General features: G+C 33.3%; 7 protein-coding genes across 7 annotated transcripts; 5 read left to right on the top strand and 2 right to left on the bottom strand.

The window, feature by feature from the left end:
- Positions 1–199: 199 nt before the first annotated feature.
- bxdc5 (Brix domain-containing protein) lies at positions 200–1251 on the top strand (the record flags this gene model as incomplete). The annotated part of the gene is made up of 2 exons (XM_020577085.1): positions 200–707; positions 824–1251. 2 exons carry the CDS (start codon positions 200–202, stop codon positions 1249–1251), a joined length of 936 nt encoding a protein of 311 aa, XP_020432759.1.
- A 67-nt stretch (positions 1252–1318) lies between these two features.
- On the bottom strand, positions 1319–2008 carry PPL_06221 (DUF1294 domain-containing protein; the record flags this gene model as incomplete). The annotated part of the gene is made up of 3 exons (XM_020577084.1): positions 1319–1327; positions 1396–1686; positions 1793–2008. The coding sequence occupies 3 exons, from the start codon at positions 2006–2008 to the stop codon at positions 1319–1321; spliced, it is 516 nt and encodes a 171-aa protein (XP_020432758.1).
- Positions 2009–2678: 670 nt separating this feature from the next.
- On the top strand, positions 2679–5359 carry PPL_06220 (TBC domain-containing protein; the record flags this gene model as incomplete). The annotated part of the gene is made up of 7 exons (XM_020577083.1): positions 2679–2687; positions 2768–3091; positions 3170–3491; positions 3593–3690; positions 3774–3849; positions 3946–4905; positions 5217–5359. 7 exons carry the CDS (start codon positions 2679–2681, stop codon positions 5357–5359), a joined length of 1932 nt encoding a protein of 643 aa, XP_020432757.1.
- Positions 5360–5690: 331 nt separating this feature from the next.
- PPL_06219 (5'-3' exoribonuclease) lies at positions 5691–8450 on the top strand (the record flags this gene model as incomplete). Its single annotated transcript, XM_020577082.1, has 8 exons — positions 5691–5786; positions 5871–6457; positions 7060–7132; positions 7154–7268; positions 7342–7509; positions 7591–7922; positions 7993–8062; positions 8275–8450. 8 exons carry the CDS (start codon positions 5691–5693, stop codon positions 8448–8450), a joined length of 1617 nt encoding a protein of 538 aa, XP_020432756.1.
- A 430-nt stretch (positions 8451–8880) lies between these two features.
- xrn1 (5'-3' exoribonuclease) lies at positions 8881–12264 on the top strand (the record flags this gene model as incomplete). Its single annotated transcript, XM_020577081.1, has 1 exon — positions 8881–12264. One exon carries the CDS (start codon positions 8881–8883, stop codon positions 12262–12264), a length of 3384 nt encoding a protein of 1127 aa, XP_020432755.1.
- A 534-nt stretch (positions 12265–12798) lies between these two features.
- Positions 12799–16213, top strand: purC/E (phosphoribosylaminoimidazole carboxylase; the record flags this gene model as incomplete). The annotated part of the gene is made up of 5 exons (XM_020577080.1): positions 12799–13053; positions 13146–13478; positions 13555–13842; positions 14053–14240; positions 14308–16213. The coding sequence occupies 5 exons, from the start codon at positions 12799–12801 to the stop codon at positions 16211–16213; spliced, it is 2970 nt and encodes a 989-aa protein (XP_020432754.1).
- Positions 16214–16287: 74 nt separating this feature from the next.
- Positions 16288–19006, bottom strand: PPL_06216 (peptidase A22B family protein; the record flags this gene model as incomplete). The annotated part of the gene is made up of 5 exons (XM_020577079.1): positions 16288–16853; positions 16928–17136; positions 17841–17971; positions 18057–18812; positions 18899–19006. The coding sequence occupies 5 exons, from the start codon at positions 19004–19006 to the stop codon at positions 16288–16290; spliced, it is 1770 nt and encodes a 589-aa protein (XP_020432753.1).
- Between the last annotated feature and the right edge of the window lie 240 nt (positions 19007–19246).

Below are 19246 nucleotides of genomic sequence, written 5' to 3'. Positions count from 1 at the left end.
ATATTTGAATGAATAAAAAATAATTATTGTTTTTTTTTACAAATTAATTTTTATTTTAAAATTTTTAAAAAAACGATTATTTCGTTTTTTTTTTTTTTGTATTAAATATTAAATAAATATTTAAGAATTTTTTTAATTAGATCAAATTTTAAAATATATATATTTCTATATATAGATAGATAAAGAGAGAGAGAGAGAAATGGTAAAACCAAAACAAAATATAGATCCAGAGGAAGCTGTTGTAAGACACACTCCACATGATATAAAATGTAAGGCAAGACGTGTTTTGCTGTCACAGAAGCTGAGAGCACAGAGAAAGAAGGCAAAGGAGTCTGGTCGTAAAGAGAGACAAAAAGAGAGACAAAAGTTGGGTGAAGACGGACCCGCAGCACAACAACCACGTACTATAGAGTCGATGAGAGTTGCCGATGACACCATCGTCGACGAAGAGGATCCAGAGTATCAAGACGAGATCGAACTCGATGAGTTCTCAAAGTACTTTGAAGGCAAAGAGCCAAAGACTTGCATCACCACCAACGAGAAGCCCGGAGGAAAAGCTGTGGGTTTCGCCAAGCTATTCCCACGTATCCTTCCCAACGCAGAGTATTTCCCAAGACAACACTTTGAGCTTTCAGAGATTGTAAAGTTTTGTAAGAACAGAGATTACACTGATTTAATTGTTGTAAATGAAGATAAAGGTGAAGTTAGTAAGTAGTAAATTGATAATTGTTTATAAATAGAGAGATCTATCTAAAGAGAGAGATAAAGATACAGATTACTTACTTACTTATTACAACGCTATAATAATACTACTACTATATAGATACTTTAATGATTTGTCATTTACCGGATGGACCAACAGCATTGTTTAAGGTGACGAGTATAACTATGCCAGATAAGATACCGGGTGGTGGTGAGATGACCAATCACAAGGCAGAGTTGATTGTTAATAATTTTACGACTAGACTGGGACACACCATCGGCAGAATGTTTGCATCGCTGTTTCCACAGGAACCAAACTTTAGAGGTAGACGTGTATGCACACTTCATAATCAACGTGATTTCATTTTCTTTAGACAACATCGTTATATGTTTGAATCAAAGTCAAAGGCAAATCTACAGGAATTAGGTCCACGTTTCACTCTTAAACTCATGTCATTACAGCATGGTACTTTCGATACTAAATCCGGTGAATATATACATTTACATAAAGCTGGAATGGATGTCGATAGAAAGAAATTCGTACTTTAAAACTAATAATAAAATTTTAATTTATAATATAAATAGTTTGTTTTATTTTTGTTTATTTCTATTATTATTATTCTTTCTATTATTGTTATTATTATTCTTTTTTGAATTGTTATTATTATTTGAATTATTATTTGGTTGTTTAACATCTTCTAACATTATATTATTTTTATTATTATTAATGTTATGATTATTATTGTTATGTCTGTTTTGATTAAATGTTGTTTGTTGTTGTTGACTATGTTGATGATATTGTTTTTGTTGTTGATGTTGTTGTTGAACATTGTTATTAAATGTTTGTTTCATTGTATTGTTGAATTGATTGATCTGTTGTTGATTAGGTCTGAGTATAGCAGGGAGAAGATGTGGTTTCTTAAAGAATAGGAATGTACCAAGTGCTATTATACCAACATTACCACCTACTGCTGCAAAATATACCTATATTAATCATAATTATAAAAGTTAGTTTGGTTAACAAAACTTATTCATAATATTCTTCTTAAAGTTGTTGAAGTATTATTATTATTTTTTTGTTGATATTTACATTTTTAAAAGATTGTTTTGCTCTCTTATGTTTAAATTGTTGCATTGCCCACATACCACCGATCCAACCACCAGCAAGAGCGGTAAGTTGTAAGGTTGACTCTCTAACACGCCATTTATGTAAAATAGCTTGTTGTTTATCGTAATAGAAAAGACCTGCAGCACCTGCATTCACAGCGACACCATAGGCAGCTAAATATTTCAGTGGTCCTCTCATGTTCAACATCTGTTGTGCCATCCTTTAATATTACTAATCTATATATGTACCGAATTCGGATTCGCTTTACTGAAATGTCGTCTTGTCATATTCATTAGCAAATTTTTATCATATTTCAAAAAATTCAAATGAATATTCAATGCTTGATGCTGCTGATAGATCTGATTAATAAAATGTAGAACAATGATCGATCATCTGATACTACATTTAATATTTTAATTTAATTTTAATTTATTTAATATATTAAAATAAAATTTTTGAATGTTGTCAAGATCTAATATATATTTATAAAAAAAATAACAAACAAAAATAAATTCTATTTGTATTCTTAAAGAAGAAATATCGATCTATAACCTTTAACTACCCAAAAAAGTGATCACTTTTGTTTTAAAAACATATGATTATATGAAAGTTCTGGAGTTCTGAGATACTTGAGAGATATGATTCTTTGAAACCTAAAAAAATTAATTTAATTATTAATTTTTTTTAGTGGTTGATTTAAAGTGGGAGTTGTCATTAAAAAACAAAATAATAATTGAAATTATTTTTATTTTATAATAATTCTATCTTTTTTTTTTTTTGTTTTTGTTGTTTTCAATCTTATCTTGTAATTTATTTATTTTGTATATATATTTCATTTTCATACTTTCATTTTATTAAGAAAATAGCTATGGCATTGGTATGTAATAATAATAATAATGTTTATGATGATCGTTTTTGATGAATTGATATTTATTATTATTTTATTTTTATGTATAGGCATTTCCACCACATGCTATTCAATCGATTTTAGAGATTGCCAATAATTTGGCAGCATCAGCAGGTACAAGCAATCAACAAACAGGTAGTGGTGATGCATCATCGACATCCAATATAACTTCAGCAGCATCACTTGTAAGGATAAACGATGATCTCACACCAAATTGGATGTCGGAACTCAAGATGTCGCAAGCGAGAAACAACAACAGTCTTGCTTTTAAGAGTATATTGGATCAACCCGTTATCAACATTGACAGATTACGTGCATTGAGTTTCGGTGGTATTCCAATGGAACATCGTCCAATTGTTTGGCAAATCTTATTGGTATGTATCAAGCTATATAACAGTTATAATAATAGTTATATTCAATCAATTATTAATATTTGTTATTGTTTGTTAAAGAATTATTTACCACCAGAAAAGAAATTACATGGTAGAATATTAAGTGATAAACGTAATCAATATGTTCAATTGGTACAAAAGTTCTATCAGAGTGAGATGTCACCCGATGACAAGACACTGTTGAATCAGGTCAAATTGGATGTACCAAGAACAATGCCAAAAGGATTCAGTCAAACACCACTCTTCAAATCAACGATCTTACATTTGGTGCTGGAGAGAATTCTCTATGTTTGGTCAAAGACAAATCCACTGATCTCATACTTTCAAGGTTTAAATGATATTCCTGCTCAATTCTTACTTGTATTTTTAACTCAATATATAAGTTTGTATTAATAACTAAATAATTAATAATACATTTTTAAAATGTTATACAGGTTATACTTATTATTCTCTCTCTCTCTCTCTCTTTTTATATAAATCAAGATATTCATGGTAATTTAACAGATTTAAATTGTGATATATTAGATAAAGTCGAAGCTGATACATTTTGGTGTTTATCTTTATTAATGAACAACCTAAAGGTATATACTCATTAAATATATAAATTTAAAACAACAACAACAACAACAATAATATTAAAATTTACTTTTAATAATCAAAATAGAATCGATTCATTAATTTCCATGATGGTATCAATCGAATGGCAATGAAACTGGAAAGACTTGTTAAATTAAAAGAAGGTATGTGAAAATAACAAACTTTGATTGCGCTTATGAACATTAATGTTAATTAAGTTTTTACTAACACTAAATGTTTTATTATTTATTATTAAAAAGAGAATCTATCTAAACATTTACAAAACGAAGGATGTGATTTTATATTGTTTTCACTTAGATGGATGATCTGTTTGCTATCGAGAGAGTTTGAATTTAGATTGTGTAATCGTTTGTGGGATAGCTACATTGCTCACGGTCCAAACTTTGGATACTTTCACATCTATGTGTGTGCTGCGCTGATCACAACAAAAGAATGGGTACCAGTACTACAGAAGCGAGAGTTTAGCGATCTCATCGTATTTCTACAGCGATTGCCCACCGATAGTTGGAACATACATCACATCGATCACCTCTTGGTAGGTGCCTACCAGATATTCCTATTGGAGATACAATCCGCTGTACAAGAATCAACAAAGAAAATAGTTCAATTCTTTATATCACAAAATACAAATAGTAGTAGTAGTATTGATAATAATAATAATAATAATGATAATAGTAGTAATGATGATAATAATAGTAGTAATAATAATGATCAATCAGTTCCAACTATTATTGAACCTATCGATAAGAATCCATTGTTATTAGAGAATCATATGAAGAATATCTATTTATCATTCTTGAAATCACAGAATAATCATCAACTTTCTTCATCAATTAATCAAGTTCCAATTATTAATAACAGTAGTATAGCAGCATTCAATAATCCACAACAACAGTTGGCAGCTGGATTTTCACTATTGAACAAACATTTCTTAAATAATCAAAATAACAACAGTAATAGTAATAACAATTCACCAATTGATTTAGAACAAATTAAATCAAAGATAATGACAGAGTTCCTACCTTCGTATCTCAATATTTCACAGATATCACCAGAGTCTGCAGATGAAGAGATGATCAAACATATAACACTTCATTTAATGGTGATCATTGGTGCACTGCTTTTTGTTGGAGTTATCCTTTTAGTTGTAATCATTTGTACATGTCTAACAATCATATCTTTGGAATACTATAATTCGAGTAGATAAAATTAATCTTTAGATTAATAAATTAACAATAATATATAAATTATATAATTAATAAATATTTATGTGTGTGTTAACAATCTAAAAAAAAATACTTGACTTTTTCTTATAATTTAAGATTCAACGAAAATCAAAGATTCGTTTAATTGTTTGCATGTTGTGAACATTCACAAAGACAGACTATTGAATCAATCAACAATAAATATAATCAATAACACGATGATTTAGTTTTAATTAAAGTTATTAATAAACGAAAATTAGTATATTTAATAATAATGTATAATTCAAGAAACTATTTATATTTAGTTGATGTCAGTATATCATTAGATCAACATAGATTTAATATTAGAAATATTATTACACAAATCGATGATATTCAAACATTAGATATAACTATTAATTTATGTTTATTAAATCAATCAATTGAAAATGTAAGATTAAAAATCTAAATTGTTGTTTAATTATTTCTTTTTATTAATATTTTAAATTTTAAATTGCAATTTAATCAAGATTGAAGAATGTATTGATATAATGATTATTTATTATGAATTGCTACACAGTGTTGTAGTGTCAGCCAATGAAAACACAACACTTTTGGTACACTCGAAATTCAATGTACTGATATTGCAGCTATACAGATCTATTGGCGATCTACTCGACCGACTGAACCCTATTGACAATATATTCATTCCGTCCAACTACTTTGATATTCTCAAAGGTGTAAAATTACAATCTACAACATCTATATCAATCATAGAGTCGAACAACAACAGCATTACAATGAGAGATATTGAAATTTCAAAACAATCAATAGTTACTCTCTACCAACAAGTTTTCACTGGTGGATATTTTGATTATCTACATAATGGTCATAAAGTAATTATAAACATGATGTTTTTTAACAACTCAATTGATAAAACACAGTATTAGTTATTAATAGATAATTTGTTATGTTTGCAGTTATTTTTAAGTGCAGGTGCATTGATATCTTGTGATACATTCTTGGTGACAGTACTGGAACCTAATGAAAATGGAAAGAAGAAACACAACGAGGAAATGATGCAACCGGTTGGTCTGAGAGAAATCAATGTCAGACAATTTCTGAATCTTTTTCATCCTTATCATCTAGCGATTCAAGTGATATCTAATCGGCGATGTAATGATATCAGACAATGTCCATTAGTAACAAGAGATTGTACATCATCAACAAATAATATTGGAAATAAGAAATCCGCTATAATAGTAATCGATGAAACTTTATCGAGCGGTCAACAACTAAATGAAATTCGTGTCAACAATAAATTGGAACCACTGGCAATCTATCAAGTTAAAGAAATTAAATGTCCAATTAATATAGATTTAAATAATAATAACAATAACAATAACAATATAATCAATGGTTGTAATAATATAGACAATATAAGTAGTAATAGTAGTAGTAATAGTAGTAGTAATAGTAGTAGTAATAGTAGTAATAGCAGTAGTAATTGTAGTAGTCGTAGTAGTAGTAGTGGTATCACAAGTTCACCAACTAAACTATCATCATCGTATTTAAGATCGATAATAAAAAAGGGATGACGATCATTGGATCAGTCAGATTGCAATTGATTGGATTGGATGGCTCTAAAAAGTATCCACACCCACCAAGTGTCTTGCACATAACTCAACAACACACTTCTTGTTTTGCATAACCAAAAAAAATTATTTTTTTTTACTAAAACATTTTTTTCTTTTCTCTCCTCTGATGATGGTGAGTTCCTTTGATTACAATTTTTTTTTAAATTTTTTTTGTTATTATTGAAAGAAAATTTTTAGATTATTAGTTCAAAGAGAAGAGTGTTTTTGAAGAAAAGGAAAGGAAAAGAAACTAATTAGTTAGTTAGTTAGTTTAATTTATAAGAACTAAAAGTTTATTTATATACAATATATACTATTTTTTTTAAATATATATTTGTTTTACTATTATTATTTTTTTTTTTAAAAAAAAAAAAGACTAGAAAGAAAGAAGAATAGTTTATTTTATAGTTCAGCGAAGAAAAAGATAATATATAATATTTATTAAATCGAATTTGTACAGATAGATATAGATATACATATAGATTTGTGAGTAATAGTAATTAGTAAGAGAAATTTTTTTAATAAAAAAAAGAACAAAGAAACAAAAGAATACAGTATATATTTTATATTCAATTTTTATTGTTAAAGAGAAATATAAGAAGAAAGTAAAAGTATTAGTTAGTTAGTTAAAAGTAACAAGTAATAATAATAATATGGGTGTTCCTAGATTTTTTAGATGGGTATCCGAGAGATATCCACAGATTATACAGAATCTTGTAGATTCTACAGCACCTGAATATGGTAATATCAAATATATATGTATCTATGACTAAATATATATATATTAATCTACTTTTTAAACAAAACAAAACAGATAATTTATATCTTGATATGAATGGTATTATTCATGCATGTTCACAAGAGATCAGCAATAGTCTATTGACATTTTCAGAAGAAGAGTTGATAAGAAAAGTTTGTAATTATATCGATAAATTATTTCATATAATAAGACCAAAGAAATTATTGTACATGGCAATTGATGGTATGATGATAGTAATGATGTTGATCATGATAGTATTAGATAATAATGAACTTGTTTATATTAATAATTAATAATATTTAGGTGTTGCACCAAGATCAAAATTGAATCAACAAAGACAAAGAAGATTTTTATCAGTGTTTTTAGAGGATAAAGCAAAGCAAAAGATGATCAGTGAGGGTAAAGAGATACCGGAAGTAATATTTTCGAGAACTGCAATCACACCAGGAACAGAGTTCATGTCGAACCTCTCTGATTGTTTGCAGTTCTTCATCAAGAAGAAGATCAACGAAGATATGAGTTGGCGTGAAGTCGAAATCATCTTCTCCGGTCCAGAGAATCCAGGTGAAGGTGAACACAAAATTATAGATTACATAAGAAAGAATAAAGCATCTCCAGATTGGGATCCAAATCAAGTAATTATCAATCAATCAATCAAATAATAATTAAATCAAATTAACTAACTAATCAATGATCTTTGTTTAGTCACATTGTTTGTATGGTTTAGATGCAGATCTGATATTGTTAGCATTGGTAACACATGAACCACACTTTAGTATCTTGAGAGAGGAGATTTCGTTTAGACCAACAAAGAGACAACTGGATTTTCAGCTGTTGCATATCTCGCTGCTAAGAGAGTATCTCGATCTGGAGATGCGAAACGATTCGTTGGAGTTTGGATACGATCTGGAGCGAATCATCGATGATTTCATTATGATACTCATTATTTTCGGTAATGACTTTGTGCCGCATCTTCCATTCTGCGAGATCTCAAAGAGTGGATTGAACGTCGTGATGGATCTCTACAAGAAGCTGCTTCCGGACCTCGGCGACTACATCACCGACGGCGCAGAGATCGACTTGCATCGTATGCAGTCGTTTTTCAACGCCGTAGCGCAATTCGAGCTGAAACAGCAGAACGTTTCGTCGGGTCTCGACGATGAAGAGGAGCTCGACGACTCTGCTGCGGTGGCCGCCGCCATCGTCGAAGGCGAAGATCCCGAGGACGCCGAAGCCAGAAAGGAATTCGAGCGACAGGCTCTCGAGCGTATTAAACACCACTTTAACGAGCTGGATTTCAAGGATGAGGAGCTCGAGGACGACATTTCCAGTGCCTGGAAAAACGCGTATTATCGCGCGCACTTTGAAGACTTCCCCGATAACTACGATGAGATCCCGCAGTTCAAACGAAACCTGGTGCATTCCTACCTCGAGGGTATCGTCTGGGTGCTCAACTACTACCACAACGGATGTATATCGTGGGTGTGGTTCTATCCACACTACTACTCGCCACTGGCCTGCGACTTTGTCGATATTGCATCGATCGAAGTCAACTTTGAGCCTGGCAGTCCGGTGACTCCATTCCAGCAGTTGATGTCGGTGTTACCACCGCAATCCGCTTACCTCTTGCCGGCTCCCTATCGTCGTTTGATGGAGTCTGACGATTCGCCAATCGCCGACTTTTATCCAAAGGAATTCGAAGTGGATACTAGTGATCCTCACTATTTCGACGGTATTGCCATCATTGGTTTCCCAGACTTGGCGCGTCTTGTCGAAGCCACCAAAGACGAAGACAGCTACGACTTGACACCGAGAGAGCGAATGAGAAACACTCTCAGACACGCAGTGATCATCTATCACGATGCGCAAATCGAGCAATCCGTTGAGACACCAAATGCCAAGCTGTTTGACGACCTCGAAAAGTCGAATGCCACCATCGAGGAGTTGATCTTACCCGAGCCAAACGAGAACAGTCTGAAACCTTTTAGACTGTGTGACGGTGTGCTCGTTGGAAATCACTCACCAAGCGGTTTCCCAACGTTCCAATCGATCGACTTTGACTGGGAGTACATGAACGGTGTGGCAAACCTCTGGGGTAACACCAGCAGAAAGGATTCGATGATTGTCAATCCGCCACTGCCAGAGTTGTGCACTCTCCGTGATTTGAAACCACTGATTGGCAAGCGTTGCTATGTCAACTGGCCATATCACATTGAAGCGAAAATCGTTGGATTCTCTGACTCTAACCAGCATATCACTCGTGACAGTACCATCGATTATGTTGCCTTCCAGAAGATCCAGTATCTCGACCAACTGAAAAAGTTGCCATTCGATTACTTGCGTCGTGGTATCAATATTAAGGATCTCCTCGAGAACACAGTGTTGGTTCACGTTCAAAAGATTGTAGGTGTCGATACGGAAGTAGGTGGAAGACGTGTCAAGCGTTATAGCGACAAGGAGGATACCTTCCCCCTCCAACTGATGGTAGAGTACGACCGTGTCAAAGCTGATTCGCGTTACGAGGAATGCGAGGAGTTGCCATTCGAGAAGCGTTTCCCCATTGGAAAGCAAGTCATCTATGTCAATAGTGACCACTATGGTTCGGTCGGAACCGTGCTCCATCACTTTGACAATACTCTAGAGTTGGAGCTAAAGGTGCAAAAGATGGATACCAAATTTGGACACCAGTGTGCGCGTGAAGAAGATGAATACTACCCGATCCAACAGGTCTGCAAGATGACCAACCTCTCGACACAACAGATCTCACTGTTGACCGGTGCCTTGTTTATCGACAAGCCAATGACTGACATTGGTCTCAACATGAAATTCACTGGTAGACAACAACAACTGCTTGGTTATTGTCGTGGAATCACCATGTCTGACAAGACTGGAAACTCCTTTAAGAAATGGGAGTTTAGTTCGCTCGCTGTCGAAGTCATCAAGAAGTATCTCGCTGCATTCCCAGTGTTGAATTCGATCTTGACAATGTATGCCGACGACAAAACCGGAAAGAAAGCAATCGACATCTCTTCGCTGATCCCCGAGAAGAGTGATCGTGTCGCTCTCATCAAAAAGATCGACGAGTTTATGAAGGAATCAAAGATCAGACATCAGCGATTGGTTCCATGTGATACCATCACAATGAAGCGTGAAGCCATCAAAAAGGTGGAGGATTTCTACTTGAAACAATCGAAACACGAAAAGGTTTCGGTGATCACTCGTACTTCGCCAGAACACGTAATCGAACCGGCATCCTATGAATCTGTGATCTCCTATGAACGTCATCAATCACAGACTCATCTCCAACAGAGAAACAATAACAGTCCATCGCTCGCCAGCAGTAACATCAGCAACGGCGGTTTCTTGGAATCCAACAAATCAAAGATCTTCAATCTAGGTGACAGAGTTGTCACTCTATTGGAAAAGGGTAACATACCATTCGGTTTGTACGGTACAGTTGTATCGGTACAAGAACACAAGGTCGATGTTGTATTGGATCAAGAGTGTTTCAGTGCCAACAGTCTTGACGGATTCTGTTTGGAGAAACGTGGTATCTGTATTTCAAAGTGGAGAGTTTACAATCTTTCACAACCAACCGCAGTAACCAACTATAGATATAGATCAAACAAACCAAACTATTCAATTGATTCTTATGAACATTGGAAGAAATATGATCATCAAAATAATAATAAATCAAATAATAATAATAATAATAATAATAATAACAATAATAATAATCATAATAATAATAATAATAATAGTGCTTCAATTCAACAAAAGATAAAAGAGGAAATGCCACCCAACTTGAATTGGCAACAACAACAAGAGTACTATAAACAATTGCATAGAAAGAATTATTATAATCGTCAAGAACAATATACAAAGAACTTTACTCCAGAAGAACTTGTTCATTATGCAAAGAAATATCCACATGTCCATCAATCTATGTTATGGCAACACCATCAACAACAATTACAAATTCAACAATCTAAACAACTAAAGAATAATAATAATAATGTTGATAAGAAACCACCTGGATTAGTACAACAACAAGGACAAGGACAACAAGCTAAACCACCAAAGCAAAAGAAGGATAAGAAAGAAAAGAAGGAAAAGAAGAATAATACCTCTGGAGCTGAACCTGCCAAACAATCCGATTCAACCAGTCAGATCCTACAAAAGATGTTTGAATCGCAAGCACTTCCAGATCCACCTGCTTCACCTCCTATCACAAGCTTCTTTATGAAAGCAGCTGCTCAGTCTCAAGAGGGTGCTCCAAAAGCAGCTGAAGTCGGTCCAGCAGAAACAGCTCCACAACAACCTGACCAACAACAACAACAGCCACCACAAGGTCCACCATCGCAATTGCTACAGATGATTCAATCATCGTTGCAAAGTGTTCCACAGTCTGGTCAACCACCAGCCATGCCCATGCAATACCCACCACCTCCACATATGGGTATGCCACCATTCCCTCACCCACCACCTCCTCACATGGGTATGCCACCATTCCCTCACCCACCACACATGGGTATGCCAATGTTCCCTCCACCCCCATTCGGTGTACATCCACCACCACCCATGCCAATGGTTAATCAACGTCCTAACCAACATCATCATCAACAACAACATCAACAACAATTCCCACAATTGTCAGAATCAAACAAACAACAAAAACCAAAAAACAATAACAAACAAAACAAAGTAAAGCAACCACAACAACAGGTATCAAAAGCTCAACCAAATACCAATACAAATATTCATACATTGAATGACTTGAAACAAAACAACAAACCAAAGAAGGATAAAGCCAATAAGTCTCAATGGGTTCAAAAGAACAAGCCAACAGCAGGATCCTCATCTGCAGTACCAGAGAATAATGACAACAAGCCCAACAACAACAACAACAATGATGAAAACAATACAAATAATGGTGATAAAGATCAATTAAATTGGCAACAGAAATTAGAAAAATAAAATCATAAACAATTCAATTCCAATTATTAATCGAGAGTAGTAGTCTTTACGATTAACTAATCATTACAGAATCACTGATTTCTAATTTTTATTTTATTTTTGTTAAATTGTCATTTTATGATTCATTGATGGTTTGTTTTGTATTTTTTTTTTTTGTTTGGTTTCAAAAAGACGAAAATCGGACCGTATTAAAATCGTTTATACCGATATTCGGAGGCAAAAAAGGTCAGCAACATCTGAAAAAATAAAAAAAAATAAATCATAAAAATAAAATAAATGAAATTTGGAAGTGGTGGGGGTGGGGGTTTTATTCGTTATTCATTCATAGTGTTTGCTTGGGATTCTGTGCTTGTGTGTATTGTGTGTTGTTTATTTAATGAGTTGTTGTTTTTAGTTTGAAACGTGTGATTTCATTATCTCTCAATTCAATTTTACATTGTTATATATATAAATAAAGTTATATAATATATATATTATTATTTATATATAATTATCTATTCTATCTTTTTTTACATATTTTTTTTTTTTTAAACAATGTCATCTACTCATATACCAAAGGCATTCGATACAACCGATGTAACTTTTATTGCATCTGGAAAGACTAAATCAATCTTTAAACTCAATAAGGAAGATCAATATGTTTTGATTCTCTCTAATTCTTCAATCACTGCTGGTGACGGTGCCAAGAAAGACGAGTTACCAATGAAGGGTATTAACTCTACCTCTACCACCTGCAATGTTTTTAGAGTATTACAATTGGCTGGTATCAATACTCATTATATTCGTCAAGTATGTTAATGAATTAACTTAAAATTTTAATATATATATATTTATTAATATGTTGTTTTATTTTACCTATCATTTTTTTTTTTATCCTTTAGGAACAAAACAATAGTTTTATTGCTAAACGTTGTTCAATGATTCCATTGGAAGTTATTGTTAGAAGACTTGCCACAGGATCATATTTAAAGAGAAACCAACATATAACTGAAGGTACCAGATTCAACCCATGTCTCATTGAATTCACCTTCAAGGACGACGTCCAACACGACCCATTGGTCACCGAACAAGATATCCTCGAGATGAACTTGAACATTGGTGGTCTCCAAGTAAACTCAAAGGTTCTCTCACAGATTAGACATGTTGCAAACCTTGCATTCGAAGCATTAGAGCGTGCTTGGGCATCAATCGATGTTGTTTTAGTAGATTTTAAGGTAAGTTAAATTATAAATTAAAATAATTATTGATCACTCATTTAATCATTTTATTATTATGATTATTTTTTGTTAGGTTGAATTTGGTGTTACAACAGATGGTGAAATTATATTGGCAGATGTTATCGATAATGATTCATGGAGAATCTGGCCACATGGTGATAAGAATCAAATGAAGGACAAGCAAGTATATAGAAACATTCCACTCCAATCGGGTGCCCCAACTGTTGGAACTCTATCCGATGAGCAAACCAAGGTTTTGGTCGACAATTACTCCTGGGTGGCCAACGAAAGCGCAAAATTAGTTGATTACATGGTCACTTCCAACCATTCAACTTCCAACACTACTACTACTACTCCATCGGTATAATATCAAAAATCACCCTTTACCATAAAGTTTGTAATAATTCATAATATATATACTTTCTATATAGTTATAGTTATTATAATTTATTTATCTCTATATAAATTGCTTTTTGTCTTTTATTATTATTATTTGATCAATGTTTTTTTAACTTTTAATATTTTATAATTTATTTTTTATTTTTTTCTAACTAAACTACTTACAAATTAGAATCAAAGACATTCAAATGTTATAAATAATATCTTATCTCCTGTTCCATCTTATTCATCACCTCTAACACGTCATATAAATCAATCACACCAGGTCGGTCAGCCATGTCTTTCAATGCCACCAGCAAACGGTAATAGTCCAATGGTTGGAATTATCATGGGAAGTCAATCCGATTGGGAAACAATGAAGTAAGTAGAAAAAGAGGAAAAGTAAATAAAAGTACATGCTAATTGGTTATTATTATTTATTTTTTAGGTTAGCTGCAAATACATTAACAACTCTTCAAATTCCATTTGAAGCAAAGATTGTATCTGCTCATAGAACACCAGATAGAATGTTTGAATATGCTAGAGCCGCTAAATCTAATGGTTTAAAGGTTATTATTGCTGGTGCAGGTGGAGCTGCTCATCTTCCAGGCATGGTCGCTGCTTTGACATCTTTGCCAGTGTTTGGTGTACCAGTACAATCAAAGGCTCTCAGTGGAGTAGACAGTCTATTGTCAATCGTTCAGATGCCAGCTGGTATTCCAGTTGGAACCGTTGCAATCGGTGCTGCCGGTGCTACCAATGCTGCTTTGTTGGCTGCTGCCGTTTTGGCTCCATTCTATCCGGCCATCGATGCCAACCTTGAACAATACAGAAAGAAACAAACCGATGCCGTTGCTGAAACACCATCTGATAATCCAGCTGCTGCTGCTCATGGACATGCCATTTCAACCCCATCATCCAACGATATGGTTTCACATATTTCAACACTTCTCTCGGTTCAACCACAATCATCATCTTCATCATCGTCGTCGTCGTCGTCGGTTTCATTGACCACCTCAACTTCTTCTTCAACAGTATCAACATCACAATCATCGATCAAGACAGTTAAACCAACCATTCAAACACAATCGACTACATCGTCGTCACCAATGCAATCACTTCACTCACCATTGACCGGTGTCAATTCACCGATTCGTTCAACTTCTCCATCGATTGTTGTTGCTGATAAGAGTCCATTGTCAACCTTTGTCCTATCGACATTGCGTCCATCTGCTTTGGTTCTCCCACCAGGATCTACCATTGGTATTCTTGGAGGTGGTCAATTGGCACGTATGACAGCGATTGCCGCTGCTCAGCTCGGTTACAAGACACACGTTTTCTGTCCTGAAAACGATGCATCTGCTTCACATGTAGCCACCTTTACAACCAAAGCCAACTATAACAATTACTCTGCACTTGAACTCTTTGCCTCAAAGGTCGATGTTGTCACCTATGAGTTTGAAAACATTCAAGTCGAGCCAGTCGAATACTTGTCAAAGAAGGTTGCTGTTTTCCCTGACCCCAAGGTTTTGCGTATTTGCCAAGATCGTGTTCAAGAAAAGAAATTCATTCAATCGCTCGGTGTTGGAACTGCCAACTTTGAACCAGTCGAGTCATTGGAAATGTTGCAAACCGCCATTCAAAAGATTGGTTATCCATCGATCCTCAAATCCAACACTATGGGTTACGACGGTAAGGGTCAAGTAAAGATTACCGATCCAGTCGATTTGGAGTCTGCATGGAAGAAGGTATGCGCCGACACCAACACTTCTAAAGCTATTTTGGAGCAATATATCGAGTTTGAATCTGAGGCGTCAGTTATCGTTGCTCGTGGTCTTGACTCTATTGAATTGCCATTCTCTATGGTTACCAACAAACATCGTAATCATATCTTGCGTCAAACTATTGCACCAGCTTCCCTCCCAGAATACGTCCACAAAGATGCCAAGGAGATTGCCAGCAAGATTGGTAAAGGTATTGGTTTGGTTGGTGTATTGGCCGTAGAGTTGTTTGTCGTCAAGCGTGGCGATACCTACCAACTATTGGTCAACGAGTTGGCACCACGTCCACACAACAGTGGTCATTGGACCATCGAAGGTTGTGTTACCAGCCAATTTGAACAACTTGTTCGTTGTGTCTGTGGTTTGCCACTTGGAAGCGTTGATCTCATGAAACGTGTCACCGAAAAAGAATCGTTGGCCACCGATTCACCAATCATTATGAATAATCTTTTAGGTGCTGAAGTAGATCAATGGGAGAAATGTTTATCTCAAAAAGGATCTCATTTACATATTTACGCAAAAGGTGACGCCAGAGAAGGCAGAAAGATGGGTCATGTTACAATCATCCCATGAAAAAGGAAATAATAAATAAATGTAAACAAAAATAAATAAAATATTAATAAATAACTTTTTTTTTATTTATAAATTTAATTGGTTTTTAAAACTGTGAATTGAAGTGATGTACTTGTTGGTTCTGCAATAAAAGAGAATGTGTATGATTGTCCAGGTAATAGTGGTGGTAAGTATGATGGCATTGAATAGGTACCCGGTTGAACGGTATCCATTCTCCACATTGTGGTTGAATCTTTCAAAACAGCTTTAGAAGTTACCACTACAGTAGAAACAGCAACACTTCCAGAATTTTTGATGATACCATTAAACATTGACCAATATTTTCCATTTTCAGTCCATGAGTTTACTGTCTCAACGGTAACAGATACACCACCTCCACTTGTACCTGTGGTAACTGGTTGAGAGGTTGGTGCACCACAATAACTTCCAATTTCCTCATATGGAGTAGCTGATAATTGGAAAGTATATAGTTTTCTATTGTAATATCCCAAGACAACATTACCCTGACATTGTGTTAAATTAAAAGTACAGGTTTGACCTTGGGAAATTAATTTAACATAACCTTGTCTACTGATAGTAAAACTTCTTGAATCAAAAAACATTGGTGCTGCTTTTGAAACATCAAATGGTTGATATTTTCCTAATATTTTTTTAAAAATAAATTTAATAAAAATATTTAGAATAGAAATATAAAAATATAATTATTTTATTTACCTGCATTACATATTTCATTTACAGAATTAATTGATTTAAAAGAATCAACATTTGCCAAATCTAATGAAAAACCTTTTTCAGACATTGAATTTCCACGAGAATACTGAACATTTCCATAACTATCTACAATGGTCATTTGAATTCCAACTTTTGGAATATTAAAAAAATAACTTAAAACTTGAGCGCATTGTTGATTTTGAGCAATTATACTATCATATAAAATAAATAATAAAAATAAAGAAAAAATTAGTTTTTTCATAGCTATAAGTTTTTTTTATAAGAAAATAAATAAAAAATATAGTTTATAATAATAAAAATCTAAAGGATGATTGATTTCAAACAAATACGTAGATTTAAACTCAATTGAAATCAACCCAAATTGAAGTAAAATGACATACCACAAATATATATATCTCAGACACACACATACCCCTTAATAAATATTCATAATAAATAAAATTAACAGATATATTTCCAATTTCACATGATTTTGTGGATAATTAAATTGGTAATAAAATATATATCAATGATGATGGGTTAGAGATTGGGGTGGGATAAAAAAAAATAATATTAAATAAATAAAACAAAAAGATAAATCAAAAATTTCAACACATTTAAATTTTATAAAGAATGTTTAGTCAGTTATTAATTAATAAGAGAGAGAGAAAAAATTATTCTGTCTTTATAAAAAAAAAAAAATTAGTTGTTTAAATTAATAATTAAACTTTTGATGATCATTAAATTTTCTTTAGTTGAGTAAAGAATAGGTAACTTGGAATATGGTGAGCAAAAAGTGTTCAAACATCAATAAAAATTGGATTACTTTCTTTTGATAATAAGAAATTTAAATATTTAATTCCAAGTTTTAACACCACTCATGCATTTGTTAATTATTTATATATTTTTATTTTACTTTGTTTTTGCGCTTTGTGAACTTGAGGTGGTTTTGGAGGAAAAGTTAATTAATTTAGAAACTTGACCCTTGGCAGCAGCTGTAATGAGGGATGATCCAATACAAAATGGTACAAGATATAAAAGTGCTGGCTATAAAATTGAAATATTAAATTGTTAGTAATTTAATTTTTTGTTTTTGTATATAAATTTTTTTTTTTTTTTTTATGATAATTACTTGAGCGGCTTGGAATGTATGCATTACAAAAATGGTGGTGGCAAGACCCATGGCGTAGGCGATGAGACATGATACGAAATAGGTGGTTTTCATTTGTTTTCCACCAGAGTTTTCCTTGTCAAACTTGAGGAGCAAGGCGATAAAGATACCTGGCAAAACGATATCACCAAGACCCAACATGGAGAAGTGGTATACCTCTGCGAAAAGATCCTTTGGGAACAACAATTTGATTGGAGCTTCAAAGCTCTTTGCTACAGTAACCATAACATCTGTTCCAAATACCCAAAAGATGTCGTACAAAAAGAGACCGCACAACAAGATGACACCGACCGAGTAGTCGTGCAAACCGATCAAGGAAATACCTTGGATCGAGAATGTAATACCAAAGATGTTGTTGGCGATCCAATGTTTGGTGGTGATATACCAATATGAGATACCAGCCGAGATGACAAAGGCGATGATATCGAATGAATCGATTGAAACCTTTTGTTGGTCAGTGATGAAACGAATGGCTGGGATTGTAAACTCAATGAGTGGACGCTTCTTCTTGGCGGCACTCTTTGAGAGGAACAAACGTTTGAACACGTCACTGAGGATTCTAGTGAGTGCAACAACTCCAAAGAACAAGAAATAGTATGACAATAGCATATTGATAAGTTGTTTATCGAAAAACTTGAACAACAAATACAATCCAAATAAAAATACACTTCCAAACAATGGGAATGCCCATGCATCACTCTTTGTCATTGATTCTGACTACATATAATAATAGATTTTCAAAAAGAGTTAGTAACAAGAGTTTAAATTCAACAAACAACTTTAATCATATTTTATATATTTACAGTAGTATCCTTAAGAGACATATAGGAACCGATGTAGATTGGAACTATTGCCATTGTCCAAATGGCAGCATATGCAACCATTAATCCTGTTGTTAATTCTAGTGCCATTCTATTCTTTATATATAAGAAAATAAATAAAATTACTAAATATATAAAAAAAATAAAATGATATTCAATAAACAAAATTGAACAAACAAAAAGTTTAAAAATTTTTTTTAAAAAAACACCCCAAAAAAATTAAAATAAAAAATGGTGATGACTAAATTCAAAAAAAGTCAACCAACAAAAAAATGATACAAACAAAAAAAAAGACGACTTGTTAATGTTTTTTTTTTTAGTGTTAATAAC

This window comes from Heterostelium album (genome assembly GCF_000004825.1).
Source record: "Heterostelium album PN500 unplaced genomic scaffold PPL_contig15, whole genome shotgun sequence".
Classification (NCBI taxonomy): Eukaryota; Evosea; class Eumycetozoa; order Acytosteliales; family Acytosteliaceae; genus Heterostelium; species Heterostelium album.
Note: the sequence above shows the minus strand (reverse complement) of the source record. Positions and strands in the feature narration are given on the sequence as shown.